Source organism: Perognathus longimembris, chromosome 6, assembly GCF_023159225.1.
Source record: "Perognathus longimembris pacificus isolate PPM17 chromosome 6, ASM2315922v1, whole genome shotgun sequence".
Classification (NCBI taxonomy): Eukaryota; Metazoa; Chordata; class Mammalia; order Rodentia; family Heteromyidae; genus Perognathus; species Perognathus longimembris.
The window spans coordinates 7,586,308-7,605,516 of NC_063166.1; the positions used below are offsets into that span (position 1 = coordinate 7,586,308).

General features: G+C 52.2%; 1 protein-coding gene across 1 annotated transcript in view; it reads left to right on the forward strand.

Annotated features, from left to right (window-relative positions):
• The window catches only part of Trerf1 (transcriptional regulating factor 1), a 148,338-nt gene that overhangs the window by 113,816 nt on the left and 15,313 nt on the right, over positions 1–19,209 (forward strand). Inside the window, 10 exon segments of the mRNA XM_048347764.1 lie at positions 283–433; positions 2,096–2,374; positions 4,247–4,306; positions 4,308–4,623; positions 5,508–5,574; positions 7,174–7,313; positions 7,516–7,619; positions 8,960–9,035; positions 15,930–16,018; positions 18,010–18,123. Of these exon segments, the coding sequence (XP_048203721.1) occupies positions 283–433; positions 2,096–2,374; positions 4,247–4,306; positions 4,308–4,623; positions 5,508–5,574; positions 7,174–7,313; positions 7,516–7,619; positions 8,960–9,035; positions 15,930–16,018; positions 18,010–18,123 (1,396 nt within the window).

The following is a 19,209-nucleotide window of genomic DNA, read 5'->3' on the forward strand; positions in this document are numbered from 1 at the left end:
GTTTGCTACTGTGGTGTCACTGAAAGTATTTCGATTTGAACGCGGGGCTTTGTACACGGTAGGCTGGCATTCTAGTGCTGGGACCATGTCCCCGTCCCCCCCTCCCGGGGTCTCACTTCCACCTGCACATTGGGCTTCGTTTTCTAGAAGGTGTGAAGGGACATAGCCAGAGAAGCACTGGAGGAGGGAGGACGAGCGTGGGGTGGGGTGGTCCGTGGCCGTTGCCCCTTCCCTCACCTGTGTGTGCTCTCCCTCCCTCCCTGTGGCCCTCCCCCTGGGCAGTGGCCAGCCCAAAGGAGTGTTTGGAGAGGCGTTTGATGCCAAGACCAAGCTGACCTGCTCCATCTGCCTGAAGGAGTTCAAGAGCCTCCCCGCCCTCAACGGCCACATGCGCTCCCACGGAGGAATGCGGGCCTCCCCGAGCCTCAAACAGGTGAGCCGAAGCCAGGCCCCGCTCTTCCAGTCCGTGTGCTTGCTTTGCTTCGCTGCCCCCACACACTGTGTCAGACAGAGGGATGGGAGCCCCCTCCCCCCCCCCCGTGGCCCCACGTCACAGGGCCTGAGTTTGGACGCCAGCAGCCGGCTGGGTCCCTCAGCTCCCATCTCCCTGGCGTTTCCGGAAAGGACACTGCTAGAGATCCTTCTAGGGAACTCCAGCCTCCGCCTGCCGGAGAAGGCAACAAAAGAAAACACGAAAGTGTGCAGTGTGACTTTGAATTTGTGCTGCTTTGAAGCACCCAACAGTATGGCCACTTGGGCCTCCAAAAACTAGCAGCCAGAGCTGGGTGCTAGTGGCTCACGCCTGTAATCCCTAGCTGCTCAGGAGGCTGAGATCGGAGGATCATGGTTCGAAGCCAGCCTGGGCAGGGAAGTCCATGACATTCTTTATCTCTACTGAACCATCAGAAAACTGGAAGTACAGATGTGGCTTAAAGTGGTAGAATGGCCTGACTTGAGCAAAAACTCTCAGAGACAGTGCCCAGGCCCTGAGTTCAAGCCCCAGTACCAACGTGCACACCACACACCACACACACACACACACACACACACACACACACACACACTCTCAATATCAGTGCTCACTGCTAGCCATCAGGCCCCCAGTCAGCATTTTCAGCTTCAGTGCAGTGGTGTTTAGCTCTAACATCCAAAGATCCTAAAATACCTTCTGGATTTTCTGGGTGACAAATAATCTATACATTTCTCAGTTTGAGCAAAGCATTTTCCCAGAATCCTTTGTTTTGTTTTGGGGTGCTTTTTTTTGCCAGTCCTGGGCTTGAACTCAGGACCTGGGCACTGTCCCTGGCTGCTGTCCCTGGCTTCTTTTTGCTCAAGGCTAGCACTCTACCACTTGATCCACAGCGCCACCTCTGGCCTTTTCTACCTGTGGGGTGCTGAAGAATCCAACCCAGGGCCTCATGTATACGAGGCGAGCACTCTACCACTAGGCTACATTCCCAGCCCCCAGAATCCTTTGACTAATGTTGATTTCATGGGATTCATTCTCTATTAAAGTTTTGGGCCACCTAGATCTCTCTATGTCCTGACCATACCAGCTAAAAGAACTATGACTTTCATTTTTTTTCTTAATTAGCACGTTGTATGGCAGGGATGGTGGTGGTGCCCATAAATCCCAGCACTCCGGCGGCTAAGGCTGGAGGATTGCCTGTCTGAGGCCATTCTGGGCTACACAGCAAGACTCGATCACCCAAAACAACACCCATAGCAGATTCTAATGTTCAGCATGGTCTCCTTAGCCTCAGTCATAATCAACTCAGGCCAAGAGGGTTTCAAGACGCTTGTATAAGAGCACACATTTTTATTCTGACTGCAGGCAAGTCCGAGCCATGTTCTTGATAAGCAGTGCAAAACCCGTCTCCAATTTTTTGCTATGTTAGTATGCAGTGATGGCATATCAACGTGTTGTGAGAGAGAACCTGACCTTGGGGGCCAGCAAGGCCTTGCTCCTCCTGGAGCCGCGGGCGGATGGCGCCCAGCCTTGCTTGTGTGTCACCCGTGCCCTGGGTCCTAGCACTGTTGAGGGAGAGCTGCTGTCAGCTCCAGGCCGGGATCAAAGCCTCTATTGTCTGCGTAGGAGGAAGGAGAGAAGGTCCAGCCGCCTCCGCCTCCGCCACCGCCGCCGCTCGCTCCCGAGGCCGAAAGCCTCACGCCCATCGTCATGCCCGTGTCTGTCCCTGTCAAGCTTCTCCCACCCAAGCCCAGCCCGCAGGGCTTCACCACCGGCGGCGCTGCCACCCCCTCTGCCAGAGACAAGCCAGCCAGCTCGACGGCCGACGACCAGATGCCCGTGCTCGTGAGGATGGCACTGTCGCCGCCCCGCTCCCCCCCGGGGGCTGCCCCCTGCGCTCCCGCTGTGAGTTGCTGCTCTGCCCCCCCCACCCCACCCCCCACCCGGGCTGGGGACATCGCTTTGCTTTCCGTGGAGATGGGGACGGTTAGGACGTGGCTGGGCCTCCCTCTTGGAGATGAGCCCCTGTGGCCATCTGCCATTTGCCCATTCACCCGAGCCATGGGCTCCATTCTCGGAATGTCGCCAGGTTTAAAGAGAGATGCTAAGTGAGCGGACTGTCAGCGCTACAGTCCTAGCAGTTATTCAAGTATGGAGAAGGTAATCCGTTCAACGTTGCTAATCATTCCAATGACAGCACGCCATCCCCAATCTCAGGAAGGCAAAGTGATTGGTGCTTGTCACTGGTCCATTCTCCTTCTGTTTCTCAAATCCCTTCTCTCCTCTCTCCCTCTTCCCGCCCTGGGGAATTTGTGACTGGAGGCTAGCTCTGTCAGACCTGTTCTTGTCCTCAGAATAGTGCGTGAGGTCCTCTTTGTCCCTAAGAGAATAGATGACTACTGGGAACGCGAGAGGCTTGAGGGTTCAGTCGTGCAGGATGGATGTAAGGAAGATAAGGAAGAAATCTAGAGCCGGGCACTGGCGGTTCCAAGCCCCATTCTGAGTGGTTTCTCTGGCCCAGGTCATTCAGAGCCTTTCCTGAAGGCTCTGATTTAGAGTTCCTGGTATGGAGCTGGAGTAACAAGACAGAAGGGGAGAAGGACAGCCCAGCTGGGCACCAGTAACTCATCATTATAGCTTCTCAGGAGGCTGTGACCTGAGGATTGTCATCTGAGGCCAGGAAAGTCCATGAGACTCTGATCTCCAGTGAATCAAAAGCAGTTTGGAGGGGCTGGGGATATAGCCTAGTGGCAAGAGTGCCTGCCTCGGATACACGAGGCCCTAGGTTCGATTCCCCAGCACCACATATACAGAAAATGGCCAGAAGCGGCGCTGTGGCTCAAGTGGCAGAGTGCTAGCCTTGAGCGGGAAGAAGCCAGGGACAGTGCTCAGGCCCTGAGTCCAAGGCCCAGGACTGGCCAAAAAAAAAAGCAGTTTGGAGCCGGGCAGCGGGGGCTCACTCCTGTCATCCTAGCTACTCAGGAGGCTGAGATCTGAGGATCAAGGTTCAAAGCCAGCTGGGGCAGAAAAGTCCATGTGGCTCTTATCTCCAATAAACCACTCAGAAAACCAGAAGTAGCGCTGTGGCTCAATGGGTAGAGCGCTAGCTTTGAGGCTGAAGAGCTCAGAGACAGCACCCAGGCCCAGAGTTCAAGCCCCATGACCAACAAAAAAAGACAAAAAGCAGGTGGCTCAGGTCGAGCTTGCCATGCTCCGTGGAGGTGCCGCTCAAAGCTGAGGGTCCCACGGTGGCAGGCCCTGTGTCCCGGGACCATCGCCAGCCTTGCCGCCCGCCGTGGGAGCCGCCCTGGGTGGGAGCCGCCCTGGCCTCCGGCGCCTCCCCCACCCCGTGCCAGGCCCCCTCTTCTCTGGACTGACGCTGGTTCTGTGTGGCTGTGGTGTGTGCCCAGCGTGTCGATCCACGGCATCTGTTCACCGACTTGTGTCTGTGTCCGTGTGGGCAGAGTTTCCCGTCAGCCCGAGCTTCCTCTGCTGGGCCAGGTGGCCATAGCAGATAGAGGCCCGGGCAGGGGGGGGGGGGGGGAGGAGGAGGGGGGGGGGAGGAGCACTCAGCAGCAGGCCAGGCCAGCAGGAGGAGGGAGGCCCGTGTGGGGCTGGGCCCGTGGACAGGGCCCTGGATGTGGCGTCCAGCTCTTCCTTCCCCGGGTCCTCCTGGAGTCCCCGGTTTGGGCCCCCCCCTGCCGTGGCCCGCGGTCGGCCCCGGAAGTGGGGCGTCCGGAGGGCCCCCCCCCAGTGACCCCCGCCCCCCTCCCGCAGGACCCCGCCCGGAAGCCCCCGCCCGGCGCCGTCAAGGCCGAGGAGCCCCCGCGCGCCGCCCCCGGACAAGAAGCGGTTCCGCCACCGCCCCGAGCCGCTGTTCATCCCGCCGCCGCCCGCGCCGTCGGGCGCCACGCTGTTCCAGAGCCAGCTGCGCTCCCCGCGGGCGCCGGGGGACGCCCTGCCGGCCGAGCCGGGCCGCGAGCCGCCGCCCTACACGCCGCCGCCCATGCTCAGCCCCGCGCGCCAGGGCTCCGGGCTCTTCAGCAGCGTGCTGGCCGCGGGCCACGCCGGCCTCGCCGGCCACGCGGGCGCCCACCCGCCGCTGCCGCTCACGCCGCTCACGCCCACCCCGCGCGTGCTGCTCTGCCGCTCCAGTGAGTCCGAGCCCCGGGTGCAGGGCCGGGGGGGGGGGCTCCCGGTGACCCCACCCCCCCCCCACAACAGTGAGGATAGGCCCTGCGGTCAGTGCGCGGCCTTCGCCTCCCAGGGAGTGGCTGGGAAGGGGGTCCGGGCCGTGGCCGTGGCCGTGGATCATGTATTACATGCGAGCGCACTCACACCTGGTTTGGTTTTTAAATAGCACGCTGTATTTTTTTAAAAGCATGCAAAAAGGCCCATGAGGTAGCACCATGCCGTCGTCCTGGCGACTTGGGAGACTAAGGATGGGAGGATCTAGAGTTTGAGACCAGCCAGGGGATGTAGCAAAACCCCTATCTCAAAGTAGAAGAAAGAGAGGGAGAAAGAAGGAAAGAAAGAGAAAAGGAGAGAAAGAAAGGAAGATGGATACCGCGTGCTCGTGACTCACGCCTGTCATCCTAGCTACTCATAAGGCTGAGCTCTGAGGATCACAGTTCAAAGCCAGCCTGGCCAGGAAAGTCTGTGAGACTCCTCTCTCCAGTTAGCCACCAGAAAACGCTGTGGCTCAAAGTGGTAGAGCCTTGAGCAAAAAGAGCTCAGGGACAGCACCCAGGCCCCAAGTTCAACCCCCGACCCCCCCCCCCAAAAAAAAAGGTAGAAAGAGAAAGAAAAGATCAAATCATAAGATACAACCAGAATACTTTCATGGAGCAAGAATAATTGCCTTTGAATACGTAAGCCCGATAGAGGTGCTCCTCAACCTGTGTGAAATAAATGGGTAGTGCTCAGCCACTTAGCCCCCCCTCCACCCGCTCTGTGGGGGCTGCCAGTGGCCTTGTGAGTGGCTCATGTGGGTTTAGCTGACCCTATTGGCTACTGACCTCTGTTCTTTGTGTTTCAGACAGCATTGATGGCAGTGGTGTGACCATCACCCCAGGCCCTGGAGAGCAGACTGTGGATGTGGAACCGTAAGCAAAAGTCGATTGTTCTTTAGAATAGAAGCTCAGCTGAGAAAAGAGATCAGGAGCTTTGAGAAGTCAGTATTCAAGTAGTCGGTAGCCACAGAGCATTCGGAGAAACTGCCAAGTGCCAGTAGCACACACCTGTAATCCTGACTCTTCAAGAGGCTGAGATCTAAGGATCGTGGTTTGGAGCCAGCGAGGGCAGGAAATTCCCTGAGGCTCTTATGTCTGATGAACCACCAGAAAGTGGGAAGTGAAGCTGTGGCTCTAGTGAAAGAGAGGCTAGCCTTGATCAAAAACGCTCAGGGACTGCGCCCAGGCCCCGGACTCAAGCCCCAGGACCAGCACAAAGAGAAAGAAGCTGGAGAAACTTAGACTCTTGGTTATTTCTTGAGTGCTGTTGCCACTATTTCAAGGTCTTTGCCAAAGACTAAATTCATAGTACAAGGGTGAAAGCCTGAATTCTGGGCACCAAGCCTCCCTGTCTTGGCCCCGCAGGCCAGCCTGCTGGACCCACCTGCTTTTCATCTCCAGTGACACTGAGGCTTTCTGAATGTCCTTGCTTCCCCCAGCCCTCTTCTGGCCAATTCTTGTCCTTTCATCCAGACAGGCTAGTCATGTGCTTGAACTTCGTGTGAGCGGTGGGTGTACAATAGAGCCCCACCTTACCTGTGCTCCAAGACCTCCCACAGAGGCCTGACATGCCCAGTAGGCTAGCCTGCAGTTCCTGCATGGTCTGTCTGATGGCGTAGCTATGGAGTGCCCCGAGGTGGGTGGCGCGTACAGTGTGGACACTGGAACAAAGGAACCTTCCAGCCCAAGCAGGCCACTGCCCCGTAGCCCAAGAGTTCATCGTACTACTCAGAATGGAAGGCAATTTCACGTTTCTGAGTCATTTTAATTCTAGAATTCCCCATTTAATATTTTGCATCTCAGTTGAGGACAGGCAATGAAACCGTTGCAGGTTACAGCTAAGAGCATGTTATGCATTATGGAAGAGAAAAGTGGTTCTTTTCTAGATAAGCACAAAGAAGAGGCTAACATAGTGCCAGATGGATGAACGGATGGATAGCTGGTGTAACTGATTTCTTATGCCATTTTGTTGCTTGGTGATTTGTATCAAGTTAGCCTTTCTGTAAGATCCACCCCCGGGAGGGCTCCATGCAGATGCCCCACCTGTTTAAGTCTATGCCCAGTATCTGAGTTACCTAGGTCACTGGCACACCTGGAGGCTGTTACCTCCTCCTCTGGGGTCACCTACAATCCACCTGGCCATACCTCCTTCTTTTGCCCATATAATCTGGCTCAACACGAGTCCCTGCTCTCTTTCCTTTTCTCTCTTGCTTTTCTTTCCTTTTTGCTCAGGGCGTGAGCCCTCTCCTTCTTTTTGCTCAAGGCTAGCGCTCCACCACTTGAGCCACAGCACCACTTCTGGCTTTTTCTGTGTATGTGGTACTGAGGAATGGATCCCAGGGCCTCATGCATGCTAGGCAAGCACTCTACCACTAGGCCACATTCCCAGCCCCAGGCAAAAGTTCTTGATAGATCCCTTCAGCCGAACCCATCAAATTAATGACCACACTTCTTTGTTTCTTATCCTTCAAGACGGATCAACATTGGCTTGAGATTCCAAGCTGAGATCCCTGAACTGCGGGACACCTCTTCCCTCGCCCAGGACACACACAAGGCCACGCTGGTGTGGAAGCCTTGGCCAGAGCTGGAAAACCAGGACCTCCACCAACGAGGTACTGGCACAGGGGAGGAGCTAGGCGGCCATGCTGGCTGCCCCTGGGAACCATGGGAAACCAGGACCTCCACCAATGAGGTACTGGCACAGGGGAGGAGCTAGGCAGCCATGCTGGCTGTCCCCAGGGACTGCGGGGTCCGGTTTCCTGGTGTGTTTCGTGGTGACACAAAGCTCTCTCTGATACAATCTCTTGTCCACAGTGGAGAGTCTTCTGAATTTGTGCTGTTCAAGTGCAGTGCCGGGTGGCGGGACCAATTCTGAACTTGCTTTGCACTCTCTCTTCGAGGCCAAAGGTGATGTGATGGTAAGAAATCTAGAAAAGGAAGCCTTGAGCTTGGCCCATGGCTTGTGCCTGTCATGCTACCTTCTTAAGAGGCTGAGATCTGAGGATCGCAGTTCAATGCCAGCTACGGTAGAAAAGTCCATGAGACTCTTATCTCCAATCAACTATCAAAGAGCGAGTGAAGGTGTGGTTTAAGTGGTAGAAAGCTAGTCTTCTGCAAAGAAAAAATCCAAGTACCTGTAATCTTAGCTACTCAGGAGGCTGAGATCTGAAGATTGCGGTTCAAAGCCGGCCCAGACAGGAAAGCCTGTGAGACTTATCTCCAGTGAACCACCAGAAAACCAGAAGTGGTTCTGTGGCTCCAAGTGATAGAGCGCTAGCCTTGAGCTGAAGAGTTCAGGGGCAGTTCCCAGGACAATCAATCAATCAATCAATAAAGGTATATGTATCTATGTGTGTATATATTATATATTATACATACATATAAACAAGAGTTGTTTGCTTGTCAATCTTCCTCTTCTGTAAACCACCCACTGCTCCACTCTGCCTACACCATTTCTTTGTTTTTTTGCCAGTCCTGGGGCTTGGACTCAGGGCCTGAGCACTGTCCCTGGCTTCTTTTTGCTCAAGGCTAGCACTCTGCCACTTGAGCCATAGCGCCACTTCCAGCCTTTTCTGTTTAAGTGGTGCTGAGGAATCAAACTACTAACCTACTAAACCTTCCTCATTTGAGGAATGAAATTTGAAGCCAACCCAAGCAGACTCTTATCTCCAATTAACTATCAAAAAAGCTGAAAGTAGAGCTAGGGCTTAAGTGTGAGCGTGTTGGCCTTGAGCACAAAGCTCAGGGACAGCAGCTAGGCCCTGAGCTCAAGACCCAGGATTGGCACCAAAACAACAAGCTGAGACAACCAAGGAGGCAGATTGGGAGAGGTTTACCTGGCTGAGGCTTCCTGGAAGGACACCCACCCTGTAGTTTACTTCCCACAAATATGCCATTCATTCCCAAGGCTAATGAGACACGGGCTTTCCTGTAAAACTGTACCAGTCTCTGCTCCTTCCTGAGACCCAGAGGAGTCGCCCTCCACTCAGGAAGTCCCGCCCATTTCTGACACCAGTGCCTTCTACATCAGGGCCAAGGGGCTTCGGGCCTGGGCTGGAGCAGGTGTCAGAATGACAAGTCTTGTTGGTACTGAACAGGAAGGAAACCCCAGTGAAGGTTATCTCCCACTGGTTTCCTTCCCGGTACCCCCGGGCCTGGGCTCTGTAGACTAACCCTTTAACCCCTGACTGTAGCTAGTCTCCCAAGGACATGCGCACCGATGACTGACTCTCACCTTTTCTCTCCTCTGCATCCACAGGCTACTCTGGAAATGCTGCTGCTGCAGAAACCAGTCAGGTTAAAATGCCATCCTTTAGCAAATTACCACTATGCCGGTAGGTTGCCGGGCGCCCTCTGCCCCTTTGCCTCTGCCCAGTTCTCATGTTTGGCCGTCTTTTTACTAACAGAGAACACCTGTTCTGTCTGGATCACTCCTTGGCATTGCCAGGCGTGGGGCACAGCTGGGGGTGGCAGCGGCCTTGCGTCTGCTGGCCCAGCACGCGCAGTGCGTGCCCCTGTCCCGAGTGGGCGTGCCAGAGTTGTAGTGGCAGTGGCTTTGGAACCGGTAGAGGTGACCTGGCTTCCGGTCTTGCCCCACTCCTTGGCAAGTCCCTTGGCTTTCTGAAAGCTTGATGCTTTTCGCCCTAAGATAGGGCTCCCATTCTACCCCCCTGTAGCGTTTGTGAACGTGAGCGGTCACACACGTAACCCAGTGCCTGACACGTCTGCTAGCTATTGTTATTTATTGGACAATTATTTAAGCGCTTACTGTGTACAAGGGATTGTGTAAAATCCTCAGGTGTAACAGTGGCTATGACAAACGTAGCTCTACCGCGTGCAGCCTAGAAGCTGAGGAGGAAGCAGTCACTAAACAATGGGCCACTATACTGGTAGGAGAAAGGCTTCATACGTGCAGGGTCTGGTGAGTGTGTGGATTAATGATAGCACCACCCATAAGAGGGAAGTGCAAGGCACCAAGGCACCTTTGTGATCTGAATGGAGCAGGAAGTATGAAGAGAGAAGGAAACAGATTGGGGAGCCTTAAAAAAGGCAACATGAAGTCAGAGTCCACTTCCAACTGGGGAAACTTGTGCATTCTGTGCTTTCCACAACCCTGCCCCGGCTCTCTATTTGAGAGGCGCGGAGTTCTCCGTGGCCCCTCAATGCTAGTCAGGTGAAGGTACCTTTGGTGCCGAGCCTGCTTTGATGGGTACTGGGTGTGTGGATCTAGTGACACTCCTTCCAGTCCTTGGCCCTGGCAGTCAGACACAGCCTCCGGTGAGGGCGTCTTCATGGGTACCCAAGTGCCGCCTTTGGCCTAACACAGCACCCTCCTCCCCTCTCGCGAGCCGACTTACCACCCACCATCACGTTTAGAAAGGCCTCCGAGCTACTCTGGAAGCCCAGTAAGTCCAGGGCGTCCTTCCTGTGGGCTACTTCCAGCGGCCACTGGGAAGAGGCGAGCCCAACAAGAACACATGGGATGAGAAGCCATCCTACGAACGTGGAGCTGTGGGTCAAGCGAAAGAGCGATGTCCTCAAGCTTAAAAGGTCAGGAACAGCGCCTTGGCCCTGAGTTCGAGCCCCAGGACTGACACCAAAAAAAAGAAAAGAAAAGAAAAATACATCTTTCTTGTAGCCGGTGGCCTAATAGAGCCAGTTTCTTAATAATATCTCCATCGTTTCCTGCTTGTGTGGGTAGAACGATGTGGGAGTTCTTGCTAATCTGCCATGGAAACCATTCTGACTTCTTTTAATTCCCAGCGTCATCTGCCACCCATTAAACCTTGACAGGCTGTCCAACCTCCTGGAGCCGGGTCCCGAGATGCTTTGCGCTGTGGGTGGGCTGGGGGCGGGGCTGGGGGCGGGGCTCACTGGAGCTTCCCCAGCCTAGCGGTGAGGGGCTGCTGCCCTCTGCCCCGCGTGGCAAGCTAATCTTTCTTAATTATCTTTTTAAACGCTACCCCTCCCATCAGTCTCCCCCCATCCCTTCAGGTAACTTGGCTCCAGTTCCACACGTGGACATGGAAAGTTACGACAGCACTCACCTGCCCTTCCTCTCTCCATTCCTCTGCCCCCCCCCCACCTCCCCCAAAACAGACATTCCAGCTTCCTGGTATTCATCTTGTTAAACTGTAAGTTAGTTGTTCAGAGGACTTACGCCATGGGAATCCGCCAGTGAATAGCATGCTTTCGTTCATATGTTTGGTTATATATGCATATGCCCCCACATATGTTTTAATATGTGTTGTCAGTTTAGATCTAACGTCCATGACTTCTTTATGTGTGTCATGCCTTTAAAAAAATAAAAAGCCTAGAAAGCTATAGGCTAGGAACCCCTAAGCAATACCAAACAAAGCCACCAAAATACTACCAAGAACTTTGAAGCTAGAATGTTCTCAACTCCGGCAGTTGGGGTTGTGGAGTTCCTAGCAGATCCCCTGTCTTTCCCCTGCTGTTCCCCTACAGGCACACCAAGAAGGGTTCTTACTTTGTGGAATCATTTCAGCCCTGGAGACATGAAGGGGTAGCATCCCCTGTCTACTAGTCACCAGCCTTCTCTAGGAAGTGATTGCAAACCAGGCCCCATAGAATCTTCTAGAATTATGAACAGGCCGTCACTGGTCTCTGTGGAGGTCTCACCCAACCCCTTGTCATGAACAGCTCCTTTCCAAGCCACTGGAGAGGCAACCCAGTCCACCGGTCATGGCTCCGCCACCAGCCACCACCTCCCTTCCCCGGGTGTCAGTGCGGCTGGTCTCCTGCTTGATCTCGGCGCCATGGCCCGTGTACTTCTCCTCGGCAAGGCTGCTGCCTCATTTCCAGCCTTACCAGAACAATCTCCTGGAACGTCTTTGTTTTCCAGCTCTGAGGCTGTGGCTGGCATCACCCATTATCAACTCCTTGCCTCGGAGCTGTGCTAGTTTTCTAGACAAGGAATTAAGATCTAGGGCTCTCTGTGCCGTGCATGCGGAGAGGAAGAGGCAGCAAGATGAGGCTCAGGAAAAGAGGCTAGACGCTTGGAGGACACAAAGATTATCTATGAAAAGCAGTCCCTTACTTTTACTCATGGCCTTTCCTTTCATCCTGTGTAATTCTGATGCAAAGGGGGGAAAACGGCCCGGAAGTGACGTGCCTGGGCGGAGGAGGGGCTAGCAGGAGAGACCACTGGCCCGGACTCGGGGCTGCTCGCGCCACACGAGGCCCGGTCCGGATCTTCCGCCGGGCTCCCAGCTCTCCGCTCCCACCGGGGTGCACGGTGACCCCGCCGCCCATGTGGGGCTCCCACCTGCATTGTGAAGGGGGGAGTTGGGCAGGGCAGGGCGGCCCCTGGCTGCGGTTAGACAGCTTGCATCAGCCCTTCTCAAGATGGCGTAGAATGGAGGAATGTTAGAGGAAACAGGCGATAGACCGTTGGGGTCCACAGGTCCAGTCCTGAGGAGGAAAAGCCTCCAGACTGTTCTGTGGCTGCTCGATTTATTTTCCCATCACTGCAGCCAGCTTCCACTAAAGATGCCACCTTTCAACAGATCTAATCTTCTCACTTACCCTTCCGTTAAGCACATTCATCTTGATCTGACTTTTGGGGTACCATTTGCTTTGAAGGGAAACAGATTTTTTTTTTTAGAGAATTTATAATCATTATTATCTTTAAGTAGTACAAAGGAGTTTCAATTCAAAATATAACTTAGGGGGGCTGGGAATATGGCCTAGTGGTAAAGTGCTTGCCTTGTATACATGAAGCCCTGGGTTCAATTCCTCAGCACCACATATATAGAAAAAAGCCGGAAGTGGTACTGTGGCTCTAGTGGTAGAGTGCTAGCCTTGAGCAGAAAGAAGCCAGGGACAGTGCTCAGGCCCTGAGTTCAAGCCCCAGGACTGGCAACAAAAACAAAACAAAACACAAAATATAACTTAGGGATACAGTGTCTCTCAATCAATGTCATTCCTCCCGCTGTCCCTCAGGTGTGTCAACTAAACCCTTTCTAACAGTCTTCACTCCATAAATGTGTAGCATAGTGAATGTCAGTTTGTTGGAACTTCTCCCTTCCCTAGTGGGGATATGCAGAGTTTTACAAAATGAAAAATAAGGAAGGCTGGACACTGGTTGTTCAAACCTGTACTCCTAGCCACTCAAGAGGCTGAGATGTAAGGACCAAGGTTTGAAGTCAGTCTGGGGGGGGAGGGGACCATGAAACTCTTATCTCTACCCAGCGCAAGAAAGCTGGAAGTGGAGGTGTGGTTCAAGTGGTAGGGAATCAGCCTTGACCATAAAAGCTAAGGAACAGCAAGAGGCTATGAGTTCAAGTCTCAGTATTGGGGGTGTGGAAAGAACAGGGAAACACTGAGTGCATGGAAATTTAAAATGGTTTTTAAATTTCTTTTGATTTAAAAAAAATTCTTTTTTTTTTTAAGCCATGCTGGTTCAAACCACATGTAATAATAAATCCTTGAATAAGTCAGGCTGTTCCTTGGCCTAATTTGGCATATGTGAAAGAAAATGTTTAGTTTATAGATTCAAAGTATGGATTCAGATCAAGTTTCCCTTTCTTTTGCTTGCTGGCAGAACTGGTAGCCTGACTTCCCCTGTGCTCCTAAAAACAATTATTCCGCCATCACCTATGGTGGAAATGAAAAATCTTACATAAAGGAAAAACTCCTTTTTCTCTCATGACCCTATCTTTCTGTAATTACTATGAAAATAACATCAGTACATGTTTTTCAAGTCCTGAAAGAGAAACAGAAAGGCCCTCTCAAGGGTACTGTGCCCAAACTCACTGCCGGCTCCTCATCTCTTTTTAATTGCCCCCGCTCACTGTAGATTGCCCCCAGATTAGCCACAGTCCAGAGCCTGTTACCTGGCAACCAGCGCTGGGGCGGGGGTTTTCCTCTGGCTACTGTTCCAGGAGCCGCTTCATCCAGTTAATTAGGCTCTTTGTCATTAGTCTTAATCAGCTTGTTAGGGACCCCCGCTGATAATAGCCCAATGGGCAGGAATCCCCAGGTAGAACAAATAGGTCTGGGGGGGAATGTCAGCCCCCAGCCCTGCGTGCCTGCTGAGTGGGCAGCGGGATCCTTTCCACACAGGGACTGCCGCCGGGCCAGGCCGTGGGTTTGCCTTTCCTCCTGGACTCAGTCCAAGACGCAGAGTGTAAGGGCCGAGCCTGGGGCTCAGGGATCCCACTGGATGCCGGAGGAGTGTGGGGTGGCACTGAGGAAACAGCCAAGGAGGAGGCGGCCTTGACAAGGCCCCCCCGGCCGCTGGGAGTCCCGCACGCAGCTCGGGGCTGGTGAAGGTCCCGGTCCAAGGGGACGGCCGGGATACAGAGCATCCACCGAGCACCTGCTTAGGACCAAATGCTGTCAGGCCCTGGGATGCTAGCCGTCGTCCTCCCGCCCCAGCCGAGGGAGCAGCCCCGGAAGTCACCTGGATTTGCCTGGAGTCATGCAGAAGGCCATTCCACCTGGCTTCACTAGCAGACACCTAAGGGCTAAATGACCCCCCGGGGTGACCTTTAACAAGAGGGCTCTCGGGTGTCATCTGTTTCAGGCTTAAGAATTCAGCCCAGGGGTAGGCAATCGCTCCTGCCTGTCGTCTTCCTTGTAGTAGATGTCTCACCAGCATCCGTTGAATGAATGAATGAATGAAGGACATTATCTCACGTGTGTGGGACTTTGTGCCTGCTACTTCCTCTCCTAGAATTCCCTTTGGTCTCCTCCCATGGGTCCTTTACAACTCTACCCTGAGTGTGGTGTTCCTCCTTTGGGCCCCGTTTGGACTCATCTTTCCCCCTATGAGGGCGAGGGAGCTGAGGAGAGCATGCTATAGGAGTATAACAATATGAATATGATCATGTCACCTAGAAACTGGAATATGACTCACCGTACACTTGATATTGCCTAGTGATCGAGGGTTGTTTTCTTTTTTTTAATTTAATTTATTTATTAATTGAACACAAATTTTTTTGACAAGGTGTTGTGCAAAAAGGGTACAGTTACATAGTAGGGCAGTGTGTACATTTCTTGTGATATCTTACGCCCTGTTTTTCCATCCCTTCTCTAGGTCAGGTAGACATATATACAATATACAATGTATCAAGAACCTTTACAGGCTGGGGATATGGCCTAGTGGCAAGAGTGCTTGCCTCCTATACATGAGGCCCTGGGTTCAATTCCCCAGCACCACATATACAGAAAATGGCCAGAAGGAGCGCTGTGGCTCAAGTGGTAGAGTGCTGGCCTTGAGCAAAGAGAAGCCAGGGACAGTGCTCAGGCCCTGAGTCCAAGCCCCAGGACTGGCAAAGAAAGAAAAAAAGAAAAAAAAACATATACAGTAGCCACGTGGCCACGCCCAAGGGTTTTCTTTTTTAACTGAGATGGAAGAAGTAGAGATGACTATAGAACTATTACTGCCCATAGGTAACAAAAATCAGTCTTAGGTTGAGTAACTGGCCCCAAGATTTAGGACATAGTTGAGATTTTAGTCCATGGCTAACATTAAATTGGCGTTTTGTTTTTTCAAACAGAGTCTCATGATGTAGCTGAGGCTGACCTCAACCTACCCTCCCCCCCCCCCACTTTTTTGTTACTGTTGTTGGTTCTGGGACTTGAACTCAGGGTCTGGGCACTGTCTCTGAGCTCTCTTGCCCAAGGCTAGAGCTCTACCACTTTGAGCCACAGCTCTACTTCCCAGTTTTCTGGTAGTTAGTTGAAGATAAGAGTCTCACCGAGACACTCTTGCCCAGGCTGGTTTTGAACTGGAATCCTCAGATCTGAGCCTCCTGAGTAGCTAAGCTTACAGGTATGAACACCGGTGCCTGGCCCTCCTCTCCCTCTTGAGTGCGGGGATTACAGGTGTGAACCACCATACCTGGCTTTTTTTTTTTCCAACAGGTGTTTGATATGTCTTGCATTGCTTGCCAGAAGCTTGTATTTTTACCTTTTTTTTTTGGCCAGTCCTGGGCCTTGGACTCAGGGCCTGAGCACCGTCCCTGGCTTCTTCCCGCTCAAGGCTAGCGCTCTGCCACCTGAGCCACAGTGCCCCTTCTGGCCGTTTTCCATATATGTGGTGCTGGGGAATCGAACCGAGAGCTTCATGTGTAGGAGGCAAGCACTCTTGCCACTAGGCCATATTCCCAGCCCTGTATTTTTACCTTAACTAAACAAACCAGCAACTAAACATGAAAATAACCATGGGCTATTCTTATGAAGTTTGTGTTTTGTTGTAGGATCGGACAAGTGGACCTCCCTAGAAAGAAAAATGTTCAATAAAGCACTAGCCACTTACAGCAAAGACTTTATTTTTGTACAGAAAATGGTAAGCAAGCTTTTCCCTCTTAGTCATTTGAGATTGTACACATAAATATGTTCTTTGAAATTGCTGATTTCTGGTTTTTAACCATCCTTACAAAATGTCTGTCTTCCTCACCTGGCACCAGTAGCTTATGCCTGTGATCCTTAGCTACTCAGGAGGCTGAGATCTGAGGATTACAGGCAATCGTGAGATCTGAGCCAGCCTGGGCAAGAAAGCCCAGGAGACTTTTTTTGTCTGTCCTAGGGCTTGAACTCTCAGCCTGGGAGCTGTCCCTGAGCTCTTCAGCTCAAGGCTAACACTCTACCACTTGAACCACAGTGCTACTTCCTGTTTTCTGGTGGTTAATTGGAGATAAGAATCTCAGGGACATAAGATAAGAGTCTCAGGCTGGCTTTGAACCACGACCCTCAGATCTCAGACTCCTGAGTAGCTAGGATTACAGGCTTGAGCCTCTGGCACAGGCTTACCCATAAGACTCTTATCTCCACCTAACTACCGAAAAGCTGGAAGTGGAACTCCAGTGGGCTAGCCTAGGGCACAAAAGCTCAGAGACAGCGCCCAGATCCTCAGTAAATCCCAGGCCTGGCACCAAAGCAGAAAGGCTGTTTTTCCCCCTTGTGGTAACTGCTGGCAGTTGTTGCAGGACTGGGGTGACTGGGGGGCAGGTGATAGACGAGGGCAGGACTTCCGGAAGGCTCTGCTCTCACCACACAGGTGGCCCACTTCCCCCCAGAAGACCCACGGTGTCTCTCCTTGGGCATGGAGAGGCAAGGGTTAAATAAAGAAGTGTTTTGACTTTGTAGTATGTACACAGACTGAGCATCTCTAATCCTGTAAGCTAACATGCGAACTCCTCCATGGATCTGCGAGCATTTCACGTTACAAACGTTTAGATTAGGGATATCCAACTAGGAGAGCATCTGGGCCCAAGCAGCTCAAATAAGGTACCTTTCCCTTTCGAGGGTAAACGGGAAGGCTTGGTTTTGCCATCCTAACTTACGTCTTGTATTCCTAATCTATTATAAGAAATGTGTTCATAAGTTGACTTTACAAGTCAACAAATAGGCGAACCGGGTCCACTCAAGCACATTCATTACTTTTATGCGCCTTGTTTGTGGGCTTAAAAAAGTGAGTACGGAGCTGGGCGCCGGTGGCAAACACCTGTAATCCGAGCTACTCGAGAGGCTGAGATTGGAGGATCGCAGTTGGTTCAAAACCAGCCTGGGCAGGAAAGCCCGTGAGACTCTTAGTCCAACTAACTACCAGAAAACTGGAAGCGGCACTGTGGCTCAAAGACTTGTGTATGTGCCAGTCCTCTGGCTTGAACTCGAGGCTTGGATGCTGCCACTGAGCTTTTGTGCTCAGGGCTAGCATTCTACCACTTGAGCCACGGCTCCATTTTTTTTTTTGCTTTTTTTAGTATTTGATAACCTATAATTAAATACTCCATAAAGCTTGCTTACTGCAACTGTTGTAGCTGATTGTGAGTCTAGAAGAGACTCAGGGGCTTTCTGCCGAGCAGCTGGGATTACAATCGTGAGCCACTGGCATTGGGCTTAATTTGTGAGGCTCTTATGGCTAATTAACCAGCAAAACGCTATAGTAAAAGCATGAATTAAGTAGTAGAGCAGCAGCCATGAGCAAGTAAGCCAACCCAGAGAGCAAGGCCCCGTGAAGCCCTGAGTCTCTGTCCTGGTTCAGGCACACACAGATTTCTGGAACGATACCCAAGGATGTAATTAATTCATAGAAGGGGCTTCTTGTGTGGCGGGAGTGGACATAGGAATAGATTTGGGAAGAGGAGGATTTTCATTGTACTCCAAGTGGATTTTTTCCCCCACCAATATTTATTAGAGGATTTTATTGTAGTATTTCCATATATGCATACAAATCACCTTTTTATTTTTTTTTAGAAACTAGCTGTAGAAATCTGTTGATTACCACCTATAATTAAGTATTCCACAAAGCTGATGGTGAGTGTGCTCTTCTGGCAGGTGAAGTCCAAGACGGTGGCTCAGTGCGTGGAATACTACTATACCTGGAAGAAGATAATGCGGCTAGGGAGGAAGCACAGGACACGGCTGGTGGAGGTCATCGAGGACTGCATGGTGAGTCCAGCTACTAAGTCAGCGCTTGTGCTGGCCCCCGGCACCGCAGGCTAGGAAGTGACTGGTATGGTTTTCACTTTGCTCGAGGCAGCACAGAGCTGGACGGAGGCCCTGCGCCACAGTCGTGGTACAGTATAGGGAGAAGGAAGGCCTCTCCCAGTGTGGTTACAGGTTGCAGGGTGGGTGGCTTGTGTAGAGAAACAAGGTGACCATTGTCCTGGCCTACTGGAATCTTCCTTCCTGTTCCCTCCATGTCACAGATACTACTGGCCTTAGGACAGAACATGCCTCCGAAAGATAAAGAGCCCCGGGAGGGCTGGGGATATGGCCTAGTGGCAAGAGTGTTCGCCTCGTATACATGAAGCCCTGGGTTCGATTCCCCAGCACCACATACGTAGAAAATGGCCAGAAGTGGCGCTGTGGCTCAAGTGGCAGAGTGCTAGCCTTGAGCAAAAAGAAGCCAGGGACAGTGCTCAGGCCCTGAGTCCAAGGCCCAGGACTGGCCAAACAAAAACAAGCAAACAAAAAAATAAGAGCCCCGGGAATACTTAGGTATTGAGGAACTGGGGAACCATGTGTGGGTGAGTCCAGCCGTGGTATCGCAGCTTGCTTACAGACAGGCTATAGTCATTTGCATATTAAGATGAAGGCCAGGCCAGGAATGGTGGCTCACGCCTGTAATCCTAGTTACTCAGAATACTGAGATCTGAGGATCCCAATTTGTAGCCAGTCCAGGCAATCGAAAGACTTGTATCTCCAATTAATCAGCAAAAAGTCAAAAATGGAGGTGTGGTTCAAGTGGTAAAGCACCTAGAGTAGAAAAAGTTCAGGAAAAATATCCGCGGCCTAAATTCAAGTCGCAGTACCAGCACATGTCCACACAAAGTAAAAGAAATCATGTTGGTCTTGGGAGACCTAGGACCTCACTCCTTGCTTTATCAGTAAACAGAGTGCCGACCTTGACAGGGAAAGGCTGAGCAAGAGCAGGAGGCCCTGAGTTCAAGCCTCAGTACTAGAAAAAATAAGGAAAATCCTTTGAATTCTGGAATGTTCTGGGCTATGTCCATTCTGTGTTTTCGAAAGGAG